Genomic DNA, 27,907 nt, shown 5'->3' on the forward strand with positions numbered 1-27,907 from the left:
TTTAAAAAATACTTTAAATCAAAATAGTTGCAAACATTTTAAATATACAGAGAAAATAAACTCACTAAGCATTTCATAAAATAGAGTAAGATTTTAAGCAAATAATTACAGAGCTTTCTTTTCTATAGTTAATTTTTTTAAATGTAGTTTAACCTCCTTTGGGGAAGGGGATGATTTCAAAGGGCTCATTTTTGCACCACCCCTGTCAAAGAAGGTCAGAAACACTCAAGTATAAAGTCACTGCACTGCTGTGGCACAAATAGTTTCTTCGGCTAAAATCAAACAAAGACCAATTAAACTAATCATAACGTTCCAGTGAACACAAGGAAGCTCACCTGGTATTTCTGGACTTCTTTCGTGAATTTTCAAATCTACTCAGTTCTTGGTATTATAATTACCTTGACCAAAATACTGTGAAATTACTGCTCTGATCTACTAATGGCTGCAAAAATCAAGTCGTTGTGGTTTCATGCCAAGGGGCCATAGCAAGGTGGCGCAATGATTTCTGACACAGAAGACAACTTCTAAAAACTCAAAAGGGAAAATTAACGGGATGTGGTTTACATTGCCAAAGACTGTTCATTAATTACCAATTTAATCACTGCTGGAGGCATGACATTACAAAAATCTGGCTGAAAGTTCTAATAGATTATGAAGACCACCTAAGAAGAGTGACCAAGAAATGTACAAAACAATTAATACTGTTTCACTGCTATCAAAGACACTCAGATTATTTTACATCAAGTGAAGCAAAGGAATTAGTAGCTTCACAGTGCCACCACTAGGAACTGTAAATACAATAGCACACAATTAGTAATGCACATGTGACTTTTCGTTCAAGGCATATATCCTTGGGAAAGCCAGAACATGATAAGGAGAACAAAGGAGACATTAAAAAATGAAATGAATAAAGATCTAAACTCTACCCTTGTGCATGCTGAGCAATAACAGAATAGGCAATATAAAATACAGCTCTTAGTAATGGTGATATTATCCTGGGATGTTCAACACTGCACTGAACAGCCACATGGAAAATGTCTATGGCCATTAATAGTAGCATAAAAGGAGTGTTCCTGGTGCTAAGGCACCTAGCCCTAGCTTCATGCATTTATGGCAATCTCAAATAAATAAGACTTTTGAGGCTAGGGGTTTGCAGCCACATAATAGAAAAGATGCTTGAGTTTCCCTCCCTCCCCCAGCAATGCTAGTGTTTTGTGTGACTGTGAAGATATGCTAGCAAGCTAACAATATGTTTTCTAAGAAGTCTGGTAGCCATTGTTAGGATAGCAGACTTCAAATCAACTTAAATTTAGATATAATAGATAAACTATTATTTAAATCATAATGAATAAAAATCACTGCCTTGTACAGAGGCATTTATGCTGAACATAGAAGTACACTGGCATTCTTCTTCTATAAAATGCAACTATAAAAAAGATTAGCTATACATTTAAAGTGTCTTATTGGTCTGAAACGGATTATGTACATTAAATCTTCTGTCAATTGTGTTGGAGTAAGAAATAAGGAATATATTTTCATCTCAGTGCCCTGGGTGTAGATATTCCAGCTCATATAGAGAATAAAAATACCCAAATAAGACAAAATCTCACTCTATATGTTATTAAAAGTTTTAGATTTGTTTTTATAACAACCGATGTTTTCTTTTGAAATTACAAATACAAAGTTAACCTACTTCTTTCTAGTAATAGAACTGAAAATATGTATAATTAGGAATAAAAATTTTAGCTTTACCTTAATTTTAAAACTTGATTCCTAGAGGCTATCCATTTAAATATAACACAGTCCACATTCATAAACATTTAAGTATAATCATATCACACATACTTTTATAATGATACATACTTAGGATATATTTTTCAAACCTATGGGAAAAGTTTCTAACTATCGGGGATTACCAAAATGATGTTTAGTGTTTTTTACCAATTTGATAGTAACTGCTCTATAATTATCTGGAAAAGATCTACTGATCTTATCTAAATCTGCTACAATTATCAGCATGACAGACTAGTCCCGTTTAAATCAATATTTTCCAATTAACATCAAAAGTACAAGGTTGATGTAATACCCCTTCAGAGCAACAACATACCTGGTAAAGGTTTAATTTGCAAAAAGAGCAGCTTGCATTCTCTTGGTTCTTACCAAATAAGCCATTTGGGTTTATTACTAAAGACCAGTGAAAAAAAGGTCACTGTATCATTTTTGATTCCTGTCATTGCAGTTAAGGGCTAAGGAAACTGAAATTCCCATATGTACAGTTGTCTTAAAGGATCCAAATATTCCTGCAAATCTTTGAAGACAGATACTACAAACCTTCCAGGACTTGAGGCAAACGTGCAGTGTGATCCTGCTAAAAGTAAGAATGGGCTCCTATGCCAATCGACTGCAACGGATCGCTCACTATGCTTGCAGATTAAGTGTCAGGGCAAAACACTTCGAGTCTGTTTTATAATAACATTATAATTCTTTTCTGATCTTTCTTTTGAAAAAGCTTCCAGGTGTCTAACAACTATCTGCAAACCATATTCTTATGCTACATAATTTACATCTCAAAATACTAAAAACAGATTAATAAATTCACTGTTAAATGATTAGACTAATTAGACTGAAGAATCATCCCAATTTTCTTTTTAGGCTTTATATTTATAAAATAGATTTTAGTCTTTCTTAAAAACATAAAAGTAATATGACATCATTGTTCTGATAGGTTCAAAGTGCTTCACAAATATGCTAACAATTCCAAAGACTGTGGGTAGCAGGACTGTCATCCCTTATTCTTAGAGTGTATTGATCCTAACCTTTGGCACATCAAATGTAAACATCTATTTTAGCTATCTATATAATAACATGAGCATTATCAAACACACTCTTGAATTTATTACATGTATTTTTTAAAAAGCAATTATATTCTAATGCAAAGTAATAAGCAAAAGAGCCTGAAATATATTAGCCTGTTAAATTCTATTTGTGCATTTCTTGGAGAAAAAAGTGTGGGGGAATTGAATAATGAAAAAAAATAATAAAGGAAGTATTTTTTTGAAAAAAGCTATTACATTTTTCTCAGAGTTTGTGTTCAAATATATTACATAATCATGTAGGCTCCTTTGGATTATATAATGGCTGGACTGTTAAGCCTGCCAAACTCCTGAGTTGTACTTTGAAAAAAATTATTTTAAGCACATTTGGAAAACAATGAACAAAACAATATCACATCTAAAATTTAAATTAGTAAAATGTAATAAAAATCTTCATAGAACAATAGGAATAAAGAACAAAGAAATATAAATCACAGAGATTCAGAGCAGTGAAATTTGACTCCTACAGAGAAATAATTTCAGGAAATACCTGAAACTGAACACCTAAAGGCACAGAGACACAAATGAATCATGTAAACTATTTTCCCTAAAAAAATATCTAAGTGCAATATGGAATTGCATTAAAACATGCAATGACGGTCTTGATAAAAGTTAAGAAAAATAAAAAGGTTTACAGTGATCTGTGTTTGTGAATTGCCTGAAATCTTTCCTGAGGATAACTTAGAGTCTATACATAAGGACCTACGAGGTAAGATTACCAAGAGTTGTTTTCTATGTCTTAGAAACTGTTTCCTAGCCTTCTTGCCTAAAGCTATCCTAATTTATATAAGAGGAAATATTAGAATGTGATTCAAGGCAGAGTTGGGAGTTGACCTCTTACCAGAAGTCCCAGGATATGGGAAGAGCATATGTGTGTAAGGATTTGGTATGTATACATCATAACAACAGAGAAAGGTATCGTAATGTAGGATTCAAGAAAAGGACGAAAAAAAAGATGATGCAGGGATCCTTAGATCTCAAAGTGGCAAATATCTCTGTAACTGACTCAAGAAAGGCAGAAGGACACTTTAACTTCCTCTGTCCAATGATAATCAATTCTGCTTTAAAGACCTTCAGAGATATATTTTTCCTGTTTACAAACCTTTACTACCAAGAAACTCTTACAGAACCCAAAATTTTCATGTTTAAGCTCATTTCTTTATTAGTGGACATTGAGAAGATATGAAAAACAGTCTGCCATTATTTCCTTTATTTATTAAATGAACAAACATTTACTTAATACTTGGTGCTGGTGGTATTTCTTGGTATTCAGCTCGTAGTTGAGTGGGAGGAGGTGTGTAATTAGATTATTATATGAGATAAATGCAACAGCAGAGATATGTACAACATATTAGAAAAAGATATAGGAAAGAGAATTAACTTTACTGCTAGGAGCCATGACAGAGGTGCTCATAGAAGTTAGTGGAAACTAACAAGGGAAGAAGGGCATTTCAGGGAGAAAACAAATGCTTGACAAAGGAACAAAAGAGTATGCCACATTCCTTCTGTAAGCAACTTAGCAGAGTGGGACTATAGAGTGAAAAATGGGAGAGAGGTGAGAGATAAGGCTAGAAAGGGAAGGAACAGGATTTGCAATAACCCCGTATGAGACTGTGTTGAGTACATGCAAAGTTTATTCTTTTGGGTAAGCAGGAGCTACCAGAAGGATTTTGAGCCTTCATATACTCAAATTAGTATTTAAATTATTTCCATTTTTCTCTTCTTTATATTTTATAAGTCTATCTTTCCTTATAAGTAGATCTTTGCTTTCAATCCTGTAACACTTCTCTGAATCCTCTGTAAGTTCGCACTCTCTTTGCCCAGAACCAGGTACAACTCTCAAAAGGAGGTAACCTATACTGAGTACATGGCCATTGTCCCATGAGCTACTCTAACATTAATTAGTAAAATAGCTCTGCTCATTCTTCTTGGTATTCATCAGAGGGTCCTAAGTTAGTTATATAAAAACAAAGCTCAGAAGGATAAAATATAAAAGTTCCTAAAGAAGTCCTAAATCAGTGGTCTCTTAAGAGTAAGTAACACTAAGCTCTTCAGTAAACTGCAGATTTAAGCTCAGTTTCTCACTTACTCAAGGCTGAGGTCACTCTTCAGTAGCAGCTTTTTTTCTTTTTTAACTCATGGGCATTTTCAGTTTAACTAAAAACACAAAAAGCAGTGGATAGCAACAGGTATATCTCACCTCACCAGCAACTTGACTCTTAATACCACAACATACATTATGAAGGGCAAGATAATTTACAAAAAATTTCAGACCATGATAAATTAAGGCACAGATTAAAGAACATAAGCAAGTGAACATAGTAGCAATCAGTTCACTAAATTAGTTGCTAGCTCTTTTTTTTTTTTTTTGAGTTAGACCTGCTTTTTATTTACCAGAAGTCTTTTGATCTCTCCAGAGTGAAAGGGATGCTGACACTGAAGTGAGATGGCATTAGTCATGGTTCCCTTACCCCCTTTACTGTGAACACCTATTAATTTGAATGTCACACAGGGGGAAAAAAAAAAAACCAGAACAGAATTTTGCCTCTATTTTAAAAATGGAAAAACAGATCTAGAGAAATTAAGTAATTTCCAGTTTTAATATCAAGTAACTCACATTCAATTGCTCCAGAGATAAAATTGGGCTTTTCCCCTTTTTCTCTTGTCAGCCAAGTTGGCCATACTGCTTTTCTAAATATGGACAGTGCTATCAAATAATTCCAACCTGTATGTGTAAGAGCTACCTAGAAATGATAAAGAAATACTCTAATTAACAAAACAACTATGTCCTAGGAAAAGATATCAACTTAACATCAATTTACATACCAAACTAAAAATCTGAAAAGTAATGGCAAGGTCTCACTTCCTCTGTATTTGTGAAACTGGACTTATCTAACATTTTACATTCTCATTCTTAAATTATTTCAATATTAGCTATAAGCCCCACAGAATATCAAGTGTCCAAACTAGAGCAATAGTCCTAAAACGTACTATTTAGTTCATGAAATTGATATTCTTCACAGCACATCTGTATAGGGCTTATCTGAACAATGAATAATAGAATGTGCAAGAAAGAGTTTTTAAGTTGAGCTTAAACTGCAACTGAGTAGAGTTTGCATCGATATACCCATGCCATTTCTCTTCTTACAATGTGACTTTAACATTCCTCCCCTTGAGTGGTGCAGTTCACATCTCCACTCTTTAAGACTGCGTGAACTTTGTGTCTGTTTGGGCCAACAATATAACAAAGGTGATGCTACATGATTTTTAAAGCTAGGTCCTAAGAATGCCACATACATCCGTCTTACTCTCTTGGTACACTTGTTCTTAAATCCAGCAACCATGCTGTGAGGAAGCCCAAACTAGCCCAAGTGGAAAGACCGCATAGAGAGGCCACATGTAGGCGTCCCAACTGACAGTCCAGCAGAGGGCCTAGCTGAAAACTAGCCCCAGACTTCGTAGAACAGAAACAAACCATTGCTAGTGTACTACTCTAATGCTTAACTCGCAGAATCTGTGACCATAATAAAAGAGCTGTTTCATGCCAATAAGGTTTGTAGGTTTTTTTTGTTTTTTTTTTTTTTTTTTTTAATGCAGCTAAAGATAACTTGAAAGAGGCAAAACATCTATGGGACTATTTAAAGCAGAGTTTTATAAGCAATAGAGTGCAACTTTGCGAAAGTGGGAAACAAATGCAACAAAATGACCAGCCTGGCAGGAAACGAGCTAGCTCTGCAGCATAGAGCTGCTCTCTCTGAGAAAAACAAATATAACAATTAATACAAGGATATAAAACAACCAACCCAAGTCACACCAGTGGCAGTTAAAGGCACAATAAGATATTTTGTGAGATACCATGATTATTATTCATCAACCTCAAACAACAGTCATTGAGAATTAAATGTCTTAATGTGAATAGGACTGCTATTATTGAATCTGCCATTTATTTCATACCGAGGCACAAACTAATATCAACTATAAAAGAGGAGTTCTTTCTAGGTCTCTCTCTGTAACACACACACACACACACACACACACACACACACACACACACACTCTTAGAGATACTGAAACACAACACCAGTTTACTAGTTTAAATGGTTAAGTCTGATGGGGTATGCTAAGAAAACAATCTGCTAAAAAAATCTTTTTGGGTCCTCCAAATTTCCTCAATTTAAAATATTTACCTTAGCATGTCACATTTTCAAAACATAAAGATTAAAGGGGAAAAAATCCTTTTAATAAGCCATTTGTTATACTGTCTCTTAAGGATATAAATATTTTGATGATTTTCTTTCCTGTCCTTTTCCATGCATATATGAAAAAGTGTCTATTATTTCAAAATGGAGTTCCTATGCCAGATTCTATTCTACAGTTGTGAGCATATGCACACATTCTTTCAATATTCTTTCAAAACATTGACTAGATAATTTTAATGGCTACATAAGAGATGTGTATTTTATATATATGTTTTCACCTATTTGATCATTCTATTTAGAGCAATTACCATTTGATGAAAATCTGCATATTTATCTTTGTCAGTAAAATTATTGGGTGAAAGAAAATGAATTTCTTGATTATTTCTAGTTGCTTTCTAGAACGGTGTGGCAAGTTACATGGTACCAGCAGTGTAAAAGAGTATCTAACTCAATAAAACATCACCTCCATCATGTTTCTTAAAATCCAAGATATATATTTTACAGACATAGTAAAATGTCACAGACATTGAATAAGAGCTGCTTTAGTAATTAACTTCTGATGTTGAAGTCACACTAATATAATTTAGCTAAAAGTTTAAGTTTTATTTGGGAAATAAAAATTATAAGTAAAATTAGTAGTGCCTTAGAAGAGATAACCAATAAAATATTTTTTGAAAATTTGAAATAAAAAATAAATAATTTTAATGAAAGAATAAACAGCTTTAAAAGTCAGGACACTTGAATTCTAAGCCTAGTTCGCCACTGTCTTCAACCCTAGGTAAATTTACACACCCTTTCCTAACTCATTTTCTTAATCTCTACTATAGATAAAACAATAATATTTACTCCTACTTTACAAGGATGTCAGAAAAAAGAAGGAACTACAACACAATGCTTTAAAAATATAATCTCTGAAGTCATTTATTTAGGTTTATTTAGGCTCTGTTTTTAGCTACGTGACTATGGGCAGTTCATTAATTTGTGTGTCAGTTTTCTCAACTGTAAAATAGGGATGATAATACTTAACTCACTGTTGTAGAAACTGAATGAGAAAATCCATGTAAAAGCACTTAGAATCCCGCTTGACACACAGGAAGTACTCAATAAACATTAGATGATAATTATTAGGATATGTGCAAATTTGCACATAGGTAAAGTATTGGTTTTAAAAATCCACTTGGCAGACAGATTATTTAAATATCAGGTGTTTTGATTTTAAAATCAACACACTTTTAAAACTATAAAGCTATAAGTTTTCCATAACTTTTTAGCACCTGAAAGAATTATGAAACAAAGTTTTTCACAAACAATATATAATATTAACAAAATAACTTTCTTTTAAAAAAGAATATTCTTTCTGTGGCTCTTCACTTGATTAGATCTTTCTTACCCATAAAATCTTAATTTAAATGTCCTCTCAAATTATTCAAGCATCCAACCTATTCAAATTATCCTCTACTAGATCATGTAGTTTTCACACGTATGTACGTACGTATGTATGTATGTATGTATGTATGATCTGTCTCTTCCCATCAGAATGTAAACTCCATGAGGTAAGACTTTTCTATCATTCTGAATATACTCAGTTCAAACACTCAACATTTGGAAAATGTCCAAATCAATGAATTGATGATATAACAGATGGCTAGGCACTGAAAGAGCTGGCATAAAGGCTACAAAATTTCTTCCTAAAAAAAATGGCCCTCTAGATTAGTGTTTGTCATTTTTATAATGACCCACAGTTAAAAATACATATTACATCAAAATCCAGTAAGCACACATATCCACAGAACTAAAACAGGTTTCACATAAAACTACTACGCTTACTATGTGTGCTAAATTCTAATATTTTCTATCCCATTTTATTCTATTCCTTTTCATTTAAAATAAAATAATTATTGTGGCCCACTAAATCGATTTTATATCACGTTATTATATAAAGACCTGAAGTATGAAAAACAATGCTAGAGGTCAGGGTTATTAAGCTGGTATCTGAAAAGTATTTTTAAAAGTATGCATGGGAAGGAAGAAATAAACTATCTTTGTTCAAAGATGACATGATCATCTATGTAGAAATCTAAAAGAATAAGAAATAAATAAATAAATAAATAAATAAAACCTCTCCTGGAACTAATAAGCAATAATCAAAAGCAAGATTGGAGAATACCAGGGTATTATACAAGACAACTGCTTTCCCATATACTGGCAATGAACAAGTAGAATGTGGAATTAAAAACACAGTACCATTGATATTAGCACCCTCAGAAATGAAATGCTTAGGTATAAATCTAACAAAATATGTACAAGTTCTGTATGAAGAATACTACAAAACCCTGCTAACAAAATCAAAGAAGAACTAAACAAATAGATATTCCATGTCATGGACAGACTCAATATTGTCAAGATGTCAGTTATTTCCAACATGATCTGTAGAATCGATGCAATCCCAATGAAAATCCCAACAAGTTATTTTGAGGATATAGACAACTGATTGTAAAGTGTATATGGAAAGGCAAATGACCCAGAACGGCCAACACGATACTAAAGAAGAATAAAGTTGGAGGACTGACACTACCTGACTTCAATACTTATCATAAAGCTACAGTAATCAAGACAGTTTGTTATTGGCAAGAGAACAGACAAATAGATCAATGGAACAGAACAGAGAACCAAAAATAAACTCCCATATATATAATCAACTGATCTCTGACAAAGAAGCGAAAGCAACACAATGGAGCGAAGACAGTCTTTTCAACAACTGATGCCGAAACAACTGGACATCCACATGCGCAAATATAAATCTAGATACAGACCTTAAACCCATCACAAAAATTACATCGAAATGGACCACAGATCTAAGTGAAAACACAAAACTATAAAATTCCTAGATAATATAAGAGAAAACCTAGATGATTTGGGGTATGGTGATACCTTTTTAGGCACAATCCATGAAGCAAATAATGGAAAAGCTGGATTTCAATAAAATTAAAAACTTCTGCTCCACAAAAGACGATGTGAAGATAATGAGAAGGCAAGCCACAGACAGAAAATATATGCAAAAGACATATCTGAATCACGAAAGATCCCAAATACCCAAAGCAATCCTGAGAAAAAAGAAAAAGGCCGGAGGTATCACTCTGCCTTTCTTCAAATTATACTACAAAGCAACAATAATCCAAATAGCATGATGCTGTCAGAAAAAGAGACACACAGACCAATGGAACAGAATTGAGAGCCCAGAAACAAACCTTTCTATATATGTTCAAAAAATTTTCAACAAAGGAGCCAAAAACATACAATGGAGAAAGGAAAGCCTCTTCAATTAATGGTGTGCGGAAAACTGGAAAGCCACATGTGAAAAAATGAACCTAGACTGCTATCTGTCACCAAACCCAAAATTAACTTAAAATGGATCAAAGATCTAAATATAAGACCTGAAACAGTAAGTTGCATACAAGAAAACATAGGTACTAAACTCCTGGACCTTGAATTTAGAAAGAACTTTATGAATTTGACCTCGAAAGCAAGGGAAGTAGAAGCAAAAATAAATGAATGGGACTATATCAAACTAAAAAGCTTCTGCAGAGCAAAAGAAATCATCAACAAGACAAAGAGGCAACCAATTGAATGATAGAAGATATTTGCAAACAATATCTCCGATAATGGGCTAATATCCAAAATATACAAAGAACTCATACAACTCAACAATAAAAAAACAAACAATCCAATTAAAAAAATGGGCAGAGGACCTGAACAGACCCTTCTCCCAAGAAGACATATAAATGGCCAAAAGATACATTAAAAGATGCTCAACTTCACTAGCTATTAGGGAAATACAAATCAAAACCACAACGGGATACCATCTCACATCTGTTACAATGGCTATCATCAACAGAACAAGTAATAACAAGTGTTGGGAGAGGTTGTGGGGAGAAAGAAACCCTCATTCACAGCTGATGGGAATGTAAATTAGTACAGCCACTATGGAAAACAGTATGGAGGACCCTTAAAAACTAAGAATAGAATTACCGCTTGACCCAGCAATCCCTCCTCTGGGTATTTACCCAAAAAACTTGAAAACATTTATCTGCAAAGATATATACACCCCGATGTTCATAGCAGCATTACTCATGGTGGCCAAGACATGGAAACAACTGAAGTATCTTACGATAAATGATTGAATAAAGAAGATGTGGTACATATATACAATGGAATATTACTCAGCCATAAGAAAAGATAAAATACTGCCATTTGCAATAACATGGATGGATCTTGAGATTGTCATGCTAAGCAAAATAACTCAGCCAGAAAAAGTTGAGAACAATATGATTTCACTTATATGTGGGATGTAAAACTGAAAGCAACAAATGAACAGGACAAACAAGCAGAGACTCATGGACACAAACAACAGTTTAGTAGTTGCCAGAGGACAAGGGAGGTCGGGGAGAGGTAAATAAGGCTAAAGGGTTCAAATATATGGTGATGGAAGGAAATTTAACACTGGGTGGTGAATGCACAATGCAATATACATATGATATATTATTGAATTGTACACTTGAAACCTACATAATTATATTAACCAATGTCACACCAATAAATTTAATTTAGAAAACTGAAATTAGAGTGTGTGAAACAGAATAACCTAATAAACTGTTAAATGTAAAAAACCCCAGCACATCTGATAAGACTGTTATCCAAAATATACAATGAACTGTTAAATCTCAACAGTAATAAAACAACCTGATTAAAAAATGGGCCAATGACCTTAACAGACAACTCTCCAAAGATTTACAGATTACCAATAAGCATGTCAAAAGATGTTCTACATAACATGTCATCAGAGAGATGCAAATCAAAAGAATGAGACACCACTACACACTAATAGAATGGCCAAAATCCAGAACACTGACAATACCAAATGCTGGCAAAGATGTGGAGCACAAGAACCCTCATTCATTGCTGATGGAGATGCAAAATAGTACAGCTACTTTGCAACACAGTTTGGCGATTTCTTATAAAAGTAAACATCCTCTTACCACATGATTCAGCAATTGTGCTCCATGGTATTTACCCAAAGGACTTGAAAACTTATGTCTATACGAAAACCTGCACATAGATGATTATAATAGCTTTGTTCATAATTGCCAAAACTTGGAAGCAACCAAGATGTCCCTCAGAAGGTGAATGGACAAATAAACTGTGGTACATCCTGACAATGCGATCTTATTTAGTGCTAAAAAGGAAATGAGCTACTAAGTCATGAAAAGGAACAAAGGAAGCTTAAATGTGTATTACTAAGTGAAAGAAGCTAATAAGAAAAGACTACATACTGTGTAGTTAAAACTATGACAGTCTGGAGAGGCAAAATTATGGATACAGTAAAATTATCAGGTTGCCAGGGGTTGGGAATGCAGAGGGGGATAAACAGGTGGAACACAGAGGATTTTTAGGCCAGTGAAAATACCCTGTATGATAGCATAATGATGATACATGCCATTATACATTTGTCCAAACCCATAAACATCAAGAGTGAACCATAATGTAAACTATGAACTTTGGATGACTATGATGTATCAGCATAGGTTTATCATTTCCAACAAATGTATCACTGCAATGGAAGATGCTGTTAAGTGGGAGGCTATGCATGTGTAGGCACAGAGGTATACAGGAAATCTCTGTACCTTCCCCTCAATTACACTGTGAACCTAAAACTGCTCTAAAAAAAAAATCTTAATTTAAAAAAAAAGCGTGCAGTTTTATGTGTATGTGAGTTTGGTGTTAGGGCAGACTTGTTACAGTTTTCAGATTCATGAAGAGGTTTGTGCCTCCCTAAATCTAAGAGCTTCTATTACTATATGTTCATTATTGTATGTTAAGTACTACACAAAAATATATATATAAATGTGATTTAATATAGGAATGGGATATGGAAATATGTGACAAGAAAGAACATTGGCTCTGAAGTCTGATCAGGCTCAGGTTCAAATCCTAGATTCATCAATTACTGACTCTGCAACCATGTACAAATTACTTTATCTATCAGCCTTAGTTTCTTTTCTGGAAAGTAGTTTAAATATCTACTTCATGGATTAAGTAAAATAAAAATTATGTAAAACATCCATTATAATACCGGGAATATATGGTAGGTATTTAATAAATGGTAGGCACCATTATTTTATATTCTAATATTTCCAACAAAATTAACTTCCATGGACAAAATAAAATCTTAAAGTACAACTAAATTAAAAAATGTAAATTAACAAAAAATAGATTATTCATGCATATGTAGAAATTATATTCCAAGATCTTACTTTTTCTCATAGGCAACACTGCTATGTAGGAATAATTACAACATATTCCTCCAAGTATGACTTTATAAGTTCAATAAATGTACTAAGTACCCATAATTACACAAAGTCTGTGGAAAAAAATAATTTAGCAAAAATATAAACAAATTTCAATGAACAACTATAATTTTTAAACCAATGTTCCTCACATCACTTAGCTGCCTGTTGCAGAGTGCTGTGGCTGCGTTGGCATTCTGCTTATTCCCTGCCTTTAAAGCTGCATCTCTTCTTGCTTGCTCAAGCAGAACTCTTGCTCTCTCTTTAAGTTCTTCTTGTCGAGATAACAATCGATGCTTAAAAGTAAAGATATAGAATTAGAAACCCCAAAAACGAAAAAAAAAGAGCATGTCATATAAATTTGTAAACAAATTAATGGTTATACAATCTGTCAAAATAATAAAAGTCAGGAATAAGATTGTACTTTTATGAGATTATCTACAGAAAATATGACTAGAAGCCGTGGAATGAATACATAAGTCTTGACGTACAAGAAATATCTTTACTGCCTAAAATTGGATCAAATTTAGTTACATTTTTATTAGAACGTATTCTCAGAAGGTATAAAGTTGATATCTATATTATATACATTCTTCATATTTGCTAATCCATAATGTATAATCTGGCAAAGACATTTTTAAAAGTTCTCACTTTTATTTTTGTAGTCTTATAAAATTGACAACAAGGTATGTTCCAGATTTGTATGTTGAAAGATATCTGTGACAATCCTTTAAATTCTTGACAATCAACATTTACAGAAAAATCAAAGTGATCATATTTTGCTTAAAAAAAAAGTAAAACTGATTTTCTCTATTGCTTACCTTCCTTACAACAAAACAATTAAATATATTAGATTTGAAAGAGTATTTTCCTGGATTAACTTGTAATTTTACATTATATTTTTGGATAATAATAGGTAGTAACCATCAATGGAAATCGGCTCTTAAATGGTGGCATTAACTTGAAGCACAAATACCTATACTGTTTATAGTTTAAATTCCTTTTTTTCTACTAAAGTGGCCACCTTCTGGCTTTAGAGGGCTATTACTATCACTCTGATATTTAATTTCTTTTACTCCCCTTTAATTGCTTAATTTTGGTTCAATCAGAAGTATCATTCATGGTCAAGGAAGAGGTGAACCAGAAAACCTATTACTTTATTTGGTATAATATAAAACTTTACTAAAGATTTATCATGTATATCATTTTTTAGTCTCTTTACCACCTTTATATTTTAATATAACAATTTTAAACCTTTGTCTATAATCTTAAGCAAGAAAAGATTTTTCTTAAAGAGTACAATTCAGTGGATTTTAGTATAGTCACAAGGTTGTGAACCATCAACACTAATTCCAGAACATTTTCATCACCCAAGGTTTTAAGAGGATTAAAAAAAAAATCTTAACTTAAAAGATACAATTGAAATGTATCAGTGATAATGATAGATTCTGAGTTCATGTTGATAAGACATAATAGAATAAAACTGGTCATTGCATTTGAACTGGTTACAAGTCAATGCTTTCTCAAAAACAGACAATATTAATTAAGTGAACATTGAATTTGCAGTCAAAATATCAAGCTGTTAATCCTTCTCCCATTAATAATAAGTAATGTAAAACTGAACACGTCACTAAAAAACTATACTGCATTCCATTACATGATATTAAAGAATTTGGAGTCAGATAGACCTGGGTTCAAATATTAATTCCATCACTTAACTGTGGGCAAATTACTCAACCTCTCTAAGCCTCAGTTTCCTCATTTATAAAATGGAAATAAAAATAGACCAACTCTTTTAAGTATATTGTAAAGATTAAGTGAAATTGGATAAATATTAACTATATTTTAAAAGAGGGTATATCATCTTTAACATCCCATAGCTCTAAAATTTGCAATTACTTACAGTAGATCATCTTTAAGATCCCACTAGTTCTAAATTCTGTGATTCTATAGTCTGCCAGGGATTTCTATCAGCTACATAGACAGTGAAAAACTGCTCTAGTCTTTAAAGCACATAAATACATTGTTTTCCTGATTATAAATGCAATCCATATTAATAACAGAAATTTAGAAAATATGTAAAAGTAAAAAGAAGAAAAATAAAACTAATTGAAGGCATCATACTCCCTGATTTCAGAATATATTACAAAGCTATTGTAATCAAAACAGTATGGTACTGGCATAAAAACAGTCACATAGATATACTGAAAGTCAATTATAGTTTTTTTTTTGTTTTTTTTTTTAAAGCAGAAGTTAAATAATAGACATATAGATGAATGGAACAAAATAGAGAGCCCAGAATTAAACCTACACATAAATGGTCAATTAATTTATGACAAAGGAGGCAAGAATATACAATGGGAAAAGAATAGTCTCTTCAATAAACAGTTTTGGGGAAATTAAACAGCCACATGCAAAACAGTGAAACTAGACCATTATCTTACACCATACACAAAAATTAACTCAGAATGGATTAAAGTCTTGAATATAAGACCTGAAAGCATCAAACTAGAAGAAAACAAAGGCAGAACATGCCTTGATATTGGTCTTGGTGATGATTTTTTTGGATTTGACACCAAAAGCAAAGGCAACAAAAGCAAAAATAAACAAATGGGACTACATCAAACTAAAAAGCTTCTGCACAGCAAAGGAAACATTTACGAAATGAAAAGGCAATGTACTGAATAAGAGAAAATGTTTGCAAATCATGTATCTGATAAGGGGTTAATACCCAAAATATATAGAGAACTTATTACAACTCAATAGCAAGAAAACAATCCAATCGAAAAATGGGCAGGAGATCCAGACATTTTTCCAAAAAAGACATAGAGATGGCCACAGGTATATGAAAAGATGCTCAGCATCACTAATTATCAGGGAAATGCAAATCAAAACCACAATGAGATATCAACTCATATCTGTCAAGAATGGCTATTACCAATAAGACAAAAAATAAGTATTGACGAGGAAGTGAAGGAAAAGGAACCCTCGTTTATTGTGAAAATGTAAATTGGTGCAGCCATTATGAAGAACAGTAAGAAGCTTCCTCAAAAAATTTGAAAAAGAAATACCATATGATCCAGCAATTCTGTTTCTGAGTATTTATCTGAAGAAAACGAAAGCACTAACTTGAAAAGATACAGTTGTCCCTTAGTATCCGCAGGATCTCTCTGAGTGCCAAAATCTGCAAATCCTCAAGTTCCTTATACAAAATGTCATAGTACTGGCATATAACTTATGCATACCTTTTCATATACTTTGAATCATCTCTAGATTACTTATAATATCCAATACAATGTAAATGCTATGTAAATAGTTGTTATACTGTATTGTTTAGGGAATAATGGCAGAGAAAAATATCTGTACATATTCATTATAGATGTGACCACTGTAGGCATAACAACACAGTACATGCCAGCAACAATGCAATATATTTTTTCTCAATATTTTTTAATAGCGTTGGTTGAATCTTTAGATGCAGAACCTGTTAATATGAAGGACTAACTGTATATGCATCCCTACGTTCATTGCAGCATCATTTACAATAGCCAAGATATGAAACAACCTGTGTCCCTCAATTGATAAAAAAAAAGAAAATATGGTATATATATACAATTAAATATTATTCAGCCACAATAAAAGAATGAAATTTTGCCATTTGTGACAACAGAGATGGATCCTGAGGGCATTATGCTAAGTGAAATAAGTTAGAAAGAGAAAGATAAATACCATATGATCTCATTTATATGTGGAATCTAAAAACAAACAAAACCCCACTAACCCCCTCCTCCAAAAATTCAAGCTCACAGATATACAGAACAGATTGGTGGTTGTCATGGGCCGAAGGTGAGAGGTGGGTAAAATGGTGAATGGGGTCAAAAAGGTACAAACTTTCAGTTATAAAATAAATAGATCATGGGGATGTAATATATAGCATGGTGAATAATATTATATTGCATATTTAAAAGTTGCTAAGAGAACAAATCTTAAAATTCTCATCACAAGAAAAAAAATTTTTTGTAACTATGTATGGTGATGGATTTTAACTAGGTTTATTGTGGTGATCATTTCTCAATGTATACAAATACTGAATCATTATGTTGTATACTTGATACAAATATAATGTTATATGTCAACTATAGCTTAATAGAAAATAAAATAAAAATAATTAGCAATGCTAGTACCCAGATATAATTGCTGTAGAATCACGCTTTTCTTCCATTTAGTTTTCTATTGTGAGCACTTTTTCATGTCCTTAAACTTTTTTTTGAAAACATGATTTTAAATTGTCTACCTAGTACTCTATCAATATGGATGCATCATACTTTATTTAACTTGTCTTATATTATTGCATATTTAGCTGTTTATAATTTTTCATCATAAACAATGCTTTTATGAACATCTTTTACATAAATTCTCATATAAAATTCTGGTTACCTCCTTAGGAAAAATTCCAGGAGGTTGAACCTATGAAATAAACACTTTTAAGGGACTTAATATACATTGCTAAATTGCCTTTCAGTAAAGCTCACTGCTTTATATCTGAGCTATGATTATTCTTAGTACTATTATGGTAAAAAATAAAGAGATACTGTAAGCATAAAGTTTATGAGCAAAGACTTTGGAGTCAGACAAGGTTGGTTTTAAACTCAAACTTTAGCACTTATTATGTGATCTTAGGTAACTCTGTGAACTCGTTTTCCATATATAAAATGGAAAACCACTATAGGCTGTAAAGTTTAAGAGAGATGTGTAACATATAATACAGTAATCAAATATATAAGCCACTCAAATGGGCAACATTATGACTTTGTTAAACCTACACAGCCTTACTAAACAATCAAATTTCCTCTAATCTAATGCCATTATTAGACTTATTATTATTTTATGAACAACTAAGAAAAAAACAAACACTGTCCATTAAACTCTAACATACCATCAATTATAAGTAACATCTTGATTTCAGATAAGTTAAAATATGAAAAGATGTATATCTTAGAATTGATAAAATACAGTATAAAAAAAGATTTTTAATTGTTAAAATTTAGGTGCTATATACAAAATACTATGAAGTATTAGCACTCATATTACAACTTTCAGTGTCAGGCAATGCTTTTGCCAAAAAATTTTAATTTACCATTCGCAAAATTCTGACCAATAAATAAATGGCCAATAAACAAACATATATAAGTTATAAATAGATGCTTCTTCTATTATCATATGGATTTACTGTACATCACTTAAATCACCTAAATAAAATCATAGCATGATAGAGTTTAGAGCTAAAAGGGCTCTCGGAGATGATTTCATTTAACATATGTGGAAAATAAGGTTTAAAGAATTTAAATGGCAAGTTAACATGTCACACTGGTAATCAATGGCAAAGCCAAGGAGAGAACCCAGGTTTACTGATTCCCAGTCCAGAGTATTTTAAAATTTTAAACCTTAATCAATTTCTAGATTTAACGAAACACATTTACTTTAAAAATCAGGATTATAAGAAAAATCTATATTGGATATTAGAATTTAGGCTCACTGAATTCTGCAACTGTCAATCACTAGATGTTCATTGTTTATCTACTATGTTTAGACACTATCATGTCCTGAAAGCTGAGGTACTCAGAACCTTTGTTTTGAGATTTTTGATTAGAAGAACAGGGACTTGCTTCATTAGCTACTGTATTTTTTTGATTCTGAGATGCACATTTTTTTTTAAAACGCCAAAAACTTAAAATTAATGGCATCTTATAATCTCTGTTATACAGGTTGTAGTTAAGATAAAGTTGTCAATGCCTACATATGCATGTGCTTGATATTTCTGGTGGCATGACTGCAATTCCTTGAGTTGACAACCACTTCAGTACTGCTGGAGAATGAAACTAATTCTAGGTGATCGTTTGAAAATCTTTTGTTGGGACCTTCAGTAAAGTCAAGAAAGTACTATTATTAATAAGTATTACTGAGAAGAAAATCCCAGAGACAATGGTGGAGAAATGCTGTAATTCAGAGGTTGTCCAACTTTTGGTCTTAGAATCCCTTTTTATGCTTAAAAATTATAGAGGATCCCAAAAAGCTTTTGCTTATATGAGTTATAACTATTGATATTTGTCATTTTAGAAACTAAAACTGAGAAATTTATAAAATATTTATTAATTCCTTTAGAAATAGCTATAATAACCCCATTAGATGTTAACATATTCTAATAAAAATTACTTCAAAAAAATACATAAGAAGGATGCCATTATTTTATATTTTTTGGAAATCTCTTTAATATGTGGCTTAATAGAAGGCAGCTGAATTCTCATATCCACTTCTATATTTGATCTGTTGAGATATCACAAATAATCACGTAGTCTCCAGAAAACGCCACTGTACATTTGTGAGAGAATGAAGTGAAAAAGGTAAATAATGTTATAGTATTATTATGAAAACAGTTCCAACTCTGAGGTCTCTCTGAAAGTCTTAGAGAGCCTCAGTGGTCACCAGATCATACTCTGAGGACCACTGTTGTAACATGATGCTTTTTATGACACAGAGGACAACACTGTGTGAAAAAACAGAACATCCAACAACTCTAAATCAAAAAGTGATTTAGAAGAGTTGGATTCTTAATTCTAATTCCAAATTGATTAACCTTAATTATTTTGCTTAAAATTTTCTTTTTGTGTATACATAAGAGTGTTATATGATTTAAAAATCTGCACCCAAATAAGTCTAAAAATTCAATAGTTATAAAATGAAAATTCTATGTGATAAGAAAACCATGTATCACAGTTTATTGGCAGTGTTTTTCTTTCTTTGTGGCACATAAAACGGTATATATTATAATTTATGGTACCATAGAGTCAATTAAATACAGTAAATATCGTAAAGTCAAATCTGTACCATACTCCCCTCATGAGAAGACGTCTGGATGTAATGATGGGACTGAAAATACCAATTATAACGCAACCTAAATATCTGAAGAAAATGTTTTAAATGAGAAATATTTAATTTGGCATTATACATTTTCAGAATAATATTCTACTAAATGAAATATCTTTGACTTATTCTTACAGTAAAATATTGTTTCTATATTTTGATTTGAAAAGTTGACATTTTTTATCCTTCAATCTTGAAATTGGGATTTATATGTAGGCTTAAAATTTTAAATAAGAGCAAGTATATTTCAGGTTTTTCGATAATGGGTATTATATTTTGCCTTAATCATTTGTAACATTTTAAAATATTCTATGAATATATAAACAAAAAATAGAATAACTACTTATTAAATATATGAATATATCATTCTAACTCACTTACCTGGACTGTTTTTGCAGAATGGTCTGCATGATTTAAAGTGGTTTTATCAGCATCTGGATCAGACTCTGTCTGCCTCAGGGAAGAACGTTTTTTCTTCGCAAGATCTGCATCTCTATTGTATGAGTATCCAAGCTTAGATGTGGGAGATAAACTTGGTTTTTTGATAGGTGATTCAGGATCTGATCTAAATTCTAAGGATCTAGAATTCCCTAATTTTTCTTGCTCCAAGTTACTACTGACGTCTAAAGTCTGAAGCTTTTGCTCTTCTGTATCCTCACAAATAAATGATGGAGACACATCCTTATCACTAGCGTCTAAGTCGCTTAATTCTAAAGTCTCAGCCTTCAATAGTTTCTTTTTGCTTAACAAAACCTGTGCGTAAGTTGAATCTGTATTGTAACATGTTCCAGGGTCATCGGATATTGAAGTCCTTCCAGAGCTCTGATGGGGCTTTTGGGGTTCTATGTCACTTTTAGTCCTGCGACAGTAAGGGGAGGCTGCACTTGGACTAAGATGATCATCAGGAGTCTGACGTTCACTTTCTGACTCTCCAACCCCACTATCATTTACAAATACAGAGTCATCCTGCATTAAGAAGTTTACCGCTGCATTGACCGGCTGCTGCAGTTCAGGCTCCTGTTTCAGATCACTAAGCTCTGCATAGAACTTTTCCTGATCAACAGAACTATTTGTATCTGTTTCATAGTTTCCAACTTTATATGTGCTTTTACTGCTGTTTTCCTCTATCTGAACAACATTTAGTTCTTGGCCACTGAAATGTGCCCTTATTTGATAGAGATAAGTCATAACGGTCAGTTTGTCAGGAATTGCTAATAAAACCATATCAGAAGGTTCCAATAACCGGGAAATTCCTATGCTGGCAAATCCATCGTATGCCTTCAAAGAAAGGAAAAACAAAAGATAGAGAATAATTCAGAGATTCCATACATTTTAAAAACAGCAAAATACGATGTTCACTAGACATAAGGTAGTCATTTCACAATGTATGGAAATATCGAATCATTATGTTGTAAACCCGAAACTAATATAATATCATGTGTCGATCAACCTCAAAAAAAGTTTTAAAAGTAAATAAAATTAAGTTACCATAAAAAACAGCACAATTAATGGATTTTTGTTGTTGTTGGAGAGTCCTTTATGTTACTGACATTATGCCACTTGAGCAGAGCAAAATTTAGAGTCGGAAATTTGTAAAAGTGGGGTAGATGCCAGAGAAAAAAATTTTTCTTAATAACAATTTAAATGTTTTTTCCAATAAATAAGCAAAAATGAGAGTTAAATAAAAAATCTTAAAATTAATTTTTAAGATAAAGGACTAAGGTATAAAGAAATAATTCATCTGGAGCTTTACCATTCCTATCATCTTCTCTTTTCTATGGTCATTTAATTGCAGTGATTTGTGAAGAAAAAATACAACTAGCTATCCCAAAGGAACTAACTCCTAGATTACCTAGTATAAAATACAAGAAAATGTTATTTAAGCCTAGAAACACAGAAACATTTTTAAATGCCCAATTAGGTTGATTTTCATAATTAGAAGAGCGACTTTATTTTCACTTCATCCATTTTGCAAAGAATGAAATGTTTTGAGTAGTACAACCTAGTTGAGAATGTGAGGCTGCATTGTATTATTTTTGTTAGCCTTTAAATGACTGTGGCATATCAGGTTTTTCTAGTTTTGAAGAATCAAAGCTGTTTCTCAATTTACAATTAATTATTAGTATTGTGACCTAACCCTTGAAAACAACATTGTGTTGCTAGGAAGCATTAAAAATATGGCTAAAGGTTTAGCCATACACTTGGAAAAAGTAAGGACCATGTAGTTATAGTCTCGCTTTGAGATATGAAATGTCTAGTTTTTGTAAGAATCTAGATGTAGGATCATAACTCACATTTTTTTTTAAAAGAAACTTTAGGAAATCATGTAAATTCAGAGGGAATTAATCTTTTGCACTTATATGTTAAAGTGCGTTTCTACCTTTGAATTTAATCTTTGTCTTGTATTCTTCCTGTAGTTTAATAAATGTCGTAGAATAAGTTAGAAAGAAAATAAAAAGTAAATTGCGATATTAAAACCTCTTCAATTTTCACAGCACAATATTTCATAATATAAGGGCCTCAAAGTATTTACTTGAGAGAATGGCTCAGTTGGTGAGCATGTTTAGGCCTGTTATTTTACATGTTTTAGGAAAATTAAAGTCATTTTCTTCCTCATGTATCTTGACACCCTGATTGACAGACATCAATTGCAGACCATCAGGAAAAGCACCACGGGCAGTATTCTAAACATTTCCCAATTATCTAAAACACTGACATATTGGTTAAGATCAGATGTCACAGGTAAATACCTTTTTTATTTAGCACTTTTTACAGACCTGGGAAAATGATTAGTTTCCTTGTGGGGAATCTCCTGCTGGTGTTCTGCTTCATGTAGCAATTCATTTTATGCACACTAATTGCACTAAAAAAAACATTTAAAAACAAACCAGGTTTCTTATAAGTGAGGTCAAGACTTTATAAAGGAATTTTCCCATAGGTTAACCTCTTCTGCTATGGTCAATCACCTACTGTCTTTTAGCTGCATGTGGAGAAAAAAAAGAGGTCTTTCAAAGAAAACTGTCTTATTCATTCCTAGATGTTATTTAATTGGTAAGGAGAAGTCACTGCCAGTTATGTTATACATCTGCATGGAACTTAAGACAGAGGCATTGTTTCTTGTGCTGCTTTAACTCCAATAAGGGCAGATAGGGTTATCAGGAAGAACTATGTGAAGCCGGAAATAAATTTGCAGGTAGCAACTGATAGTCAATGTAGATATCAGGTAAGAAGTTGCAAAGTGATGAAAAGAAAAGACTATATAACAATAATTATTTATTGAACTGTGCAATGAATAGAATCATCTAAATTAAAATCCTTTCAAAAAGCCACGATTATCTGCCCTGGAAGATCTAATCGAAAAAAAATTTTAATGAGATATTCTCTTCTATGTAGTTATATGTAAATCCAAGGTATGCTTATCATTATTAAGTTCCTGAAAACTAACGTAAAGAAGTGTGACTTAGGCCTTAAGGAAATTCCTCACTCTAAAAATATACAGCTAGGTAAAATCAACAATGTTTCCTTTTCAAAATTTCAAACAGTAACTTGAAGGCTTCACTATATAAAATTAATGATTTATTTTATAATGCTTTTACCTGCGTTTAAATTAGCTTAGTATTTTATTCAAATGCAAAAATGCAGGTAAAGAACTGTCAGATGTAAAGATAATTTAGCCAATGAAAAACAAGGCATTTTTACTTTGATAGACACGAGCTCTCCAAAATTATACAAGAAATAATTCATGAGAATGACTTACTTTGTAGCATGCCCACCATAAAGGTGATTTCTTCAAAGAAAATTGTATCAATTTTTTAAGATTACCTTTTTTGGTGGCATATTTCAATATAAAAAATATGACAGTTTTAAAATGTATGTCTTAAGGCCGGTATCATGCATTTGCAAATAAATAAAAAAAATTTAATGGCAATATAAACTTTTGGTTTTAGAGAACAACAAAAGTAAAAAAAAAAAGATTTTGAACTAAATTCTCATCTGTTAACTGAACTTCTATCAAGGTTCCCTTTATAGACTTTTTATCACTGGTGATTTTAATTATCTAATTTAAAGTAGATTAAAAATTTTAGGCTAGACCAGAAGTTACTAATCACTTTGACTCATGAATCCTTTTGGCAATGAACCCCTTCTCAGAATAATGTTTTACATGTATGAAATACATAGAAATACAAAAGAAACCAATTATATTGAAAAATTAAAATATTAGCAAACTCAATTTGAGAAATACTAATATATATGCTTTTTATCAATCTATTAACTGTTGTAATTTTGAAGAAGTGATGAACTTAAAAGATATTTGTAGATATCTACAACTGTAAAGTGATATGAAAATATCTGAGATTCTAAAGGTGACAAAGTTCTCAGGCATGGCTAATATTACAGTGGTTTGTTCCCTAAATTCACTTGAAGGAAAGGATAAATTTCAGCTAAAGAGTTGAGAAAACAAAATATATTTTGCCTTAGCCATGTTCAAGGACCCCCTGAATTCTATCCACAAGTCCCAGGTTAAGAACTCTTGTTCTACGACAATAATACATTTTATTAACTTTTCAGTTGAAGGACTTAATTCAGTGCAAAAACAAAAACAAACAACAACAAAAACATTAATTGAGTACCTACTGTGTATTGAGTTAGGTACTTCTCTCCTTTTTCATGTCATGGTGCACACAGAAAATTATAATATTGTACTGCACATTGGGATAAATAGTTAAGTCGGCCTGCTGCCACAGTCAGCTGGCCCTGGTGGCTTCAGCAAACTCAGCCCTTGCACAGCTACCTTGAAGGCTGAAAGGATCAATATCCCCTACACGCCAGTTAGGAAGCTCTGACCTCAGTAGATTAACTAATCATGTGGAAAAAAACTGTACAGTTTACCAGAAAATGAAAAAAAAAATGAAAAAAGGAAGCAATGTTCATATCTTTTTGCTTCTAGGAACATATACATTCTTTCTTGGCTTTAGGCTCTTGCCCTCATCCCCTTCCAACAGATTTTTCTAAACTCATAATAGTTTATGGTACAACAGCTTTGGGTACACTTTTTACCATATGACTTCACTTATATAGGGTATCACAAGGAATAAAAAGAATAAACTAATCAAAAACAGACTCACAAATATAGTGGACAATTTGGTGATGGACAGAGGGGAGGGAGGTTGGGGGGCTAGGAGAATGAGGTGAAGGGTTAAAGAAGTACAAATTAGTAGTTGATAGTTGGGCATGGGGATGGGAAGCACAGCAGAGGGAATGCAGTTAGCATTAATATGATGGCTAAGTGGAGGGCCAGGGGAGGGAGGGAACAATTAGGGGGATCATTTTAAGAACAATACAGACGTCTAACCAATATACTGTATACTTGAAACTAATTTAAATTAAAAAAAGGTAATTCCTAAATAAAAGCAATATGCTTTAACAAATATTTAACAGCTAATGAAGTTCATACACATAGTAAAATCTGATGCCAATCGGGCACCTGTGGTCTTTGAAGATCATTACAAACTAGAAAAAACCAAGCTTCCTATTTGAACTGCAAGAAGCAGACTACCTTCTGTGAGCTGCAGTTATGACCTCATGAAACAACTCCCATTCCCCAAATTAATAAAAGCCAGCAGTGAAGCCAAAATTGAAACAATGTATTTTTTTTCTTGGCAATTCTTACCTTTTTGTTGTTCTCTTTAATATCTTGAGGATTCAGAGACTTGTAGTCACTGAGGGAGAAAATGGCACAGTAAGTACATATAGTATTTAATAAAACACCTGTTTTAAAAACAAACTGAATCTAAAAATTTGACACTCAATAATACCAGAGTAATGAGCAATTTCATAGTGTGGAAAATTAAGAATGAATGAACGAGCGAAGAAAGAAAGAAAAGAAAGAAAGAGACAGAGAGAAAGAGAGAGAGAGAGAGAGAGAGAGAGAGAGAGAGAGAGAGAGAGAAAGAAAGAAAGAAAGAAAGAAAGAAAGAAAGAAAGAAAGAAAGAAAGAAAGAAAAAAGAAGAAAAACTGTGATTACATGTTTCATTGAAACTTTCCATCTAAAAAAAAAAAGTTAAGGCAGGAACCAGAGACTAGCCTTGACAACCAAATTTACCATGAGGTAATCCCTTGTCAATGTACAAAGAGCTACAGGCTTATTTGTCTCATCTCGTTTTAACACTATCTCAATTTTCATAATAATTTGAAGTCAGTTCATTGTATGAGATTAAGGAGAAATTTTTTTAAAAAAACAGAAAGGACTATTTTTAGGTATCAAGAACTTTTCTTTCTAGCATACGTTTCTTCTCTCGAAAAGAGGAAGTGTGGGTAATAAAGAAATATAAAGTCAAGTATTTCAGGATATGTGTTAAGAAATTATTTTATTTTTTTAAAGTTGTCTATCGTTTAAAAAATATAAGGAATGGACATTTTTCTACTTACATTAAATCTGGTCTAAAGTGGTGCAATATTGCACAAAAAGATAAACCATTTCTCCATGATGTAGTAAAATTGGTGATTTTTACTCCCCGGTAATTCTTTGTAACTTCTTTGCACCATACAAGCAATGACTGACTAGCATTTGGCTTTCGCCCCAAAACAGGACTTGGTATAGGACTTGGCTAGAAAAAAAGAAAAGAGGAAAACATTAATCTAATGGAAGATGAAAATTAACATTAATTGACCTTACTAGATCATTTGAGCCCTTTGATGTCAGTTTAAGTCCTTCAAAACTGTCAGTTCAAGACAATTCTAACATCCAAGAAAGAGACATGAATCTTAAGTTATTATCTTTAGTTTTAGCCTATGGCATTTGCCTGACAAAGAGTTAGATATGCAAAATTTTAAACTTCTACATAAGAACAGGCCAAGAGCTATAATGATGGAAACATTATATTAAAGTATTCAAATACTTCGGACTGAATATCTGTGTAACACACCCTAAAAAACTTTCCCCAAATGCAATCATGTACAAATATAGTTCCTTTTACTGAATAACAACCACATTTTATGATGGTAACTTTAGAGACAGATACAACCAAAACTTAAAGAAACTTTTAAATGGACTTTAAATCTTGATATCATTTAAGAGTGCTGGCTATAGATATAAATAGAAGCCTCTAAAACAAGGTGAAAGGAGAATAATTATTTATTCCTAATATCATTTAAGTTTAACAAGCAAACAATTATTGCCACACAGCTTACTTAAGAAAGACCAACGATGCCCCCACTTGACAAAAGCATGTTAGTGCTAAACAATTAAAATCATCAACCCCACATAATCATGACTTATGCACCACATAATCATGACTTATGCATTTGTTCTCCTCTGGGAAGACTATTAAGAAACACCAGGGATGTAATTTCTTATTTTTTATTAACTGTCAGGTTAAAAAATGCTGTAAACAACCATAAATCTAGCAAAGTGTTATTCTTTAAATAATCACCTATATAAAGTCAATGCTGAAAAATTCACAGGTCATTAAAAATCAACAAGTTTGGATCAATTATATTTAATACAAATAAGTAGGTAAAAATGGAATTCCTAATATAGTAAATATTTACCTTAGAATAATAGATTTC

At 32.3% G+C, this 27,907-nt stretch overlaps 1 protein-coding gene across 10 annotated transcripts in view; it reads right to left on the reverse strand.

Moving 5' to 3' along the window:
- The window catches only part of EHBP1 (EH domain binding protein 1), a 308,554-nt gene that overhangs the window by 72,661 nt on the left and 207,986 nt on the right, over window positions 1–27,907 (reverse strand). For all 10 annotated transcript variants that reach the window (XM_025045116.1, XM_025045115.1, XM_025045113.1 and 7 more), the window contains 4 exons: window positions 26,768–26,946; window positions 26,009–26,057; window positions 20,719–21,615; window positions 13,569–13,712 (listed from right to left, as the gene is read on the reverse strand). In XM_025045116.1, coding sequence (XP_024900884.1) covers window positions 13,569–13,712; window positions 20,719–21,615; window positions 26,009–26,057; window positions 26,768–26,946 — 1,269 coding nt within the window. The remainder of the gene's footprint in view (window positions 1–13,568; window positions 13,713–20,718; window positions 21,616–26,008; window positions 26,058–26,767; window positions 26,947–27,907) is intronic.

Source organism: Pteropus alecto, unplaced genomic scaffold (genome assembly GCF_000325575.1).
Source record: "Pteropus alecto unplaced genomic scaffold, ASM32557v1 scaffold131, whole genome shotgun sequence".
NCBI lineage: Eukaryota > Metazoa > Chordata > Mammalia > Chiroptera > Pteropodidae > Pteropus > Pteropus alecto.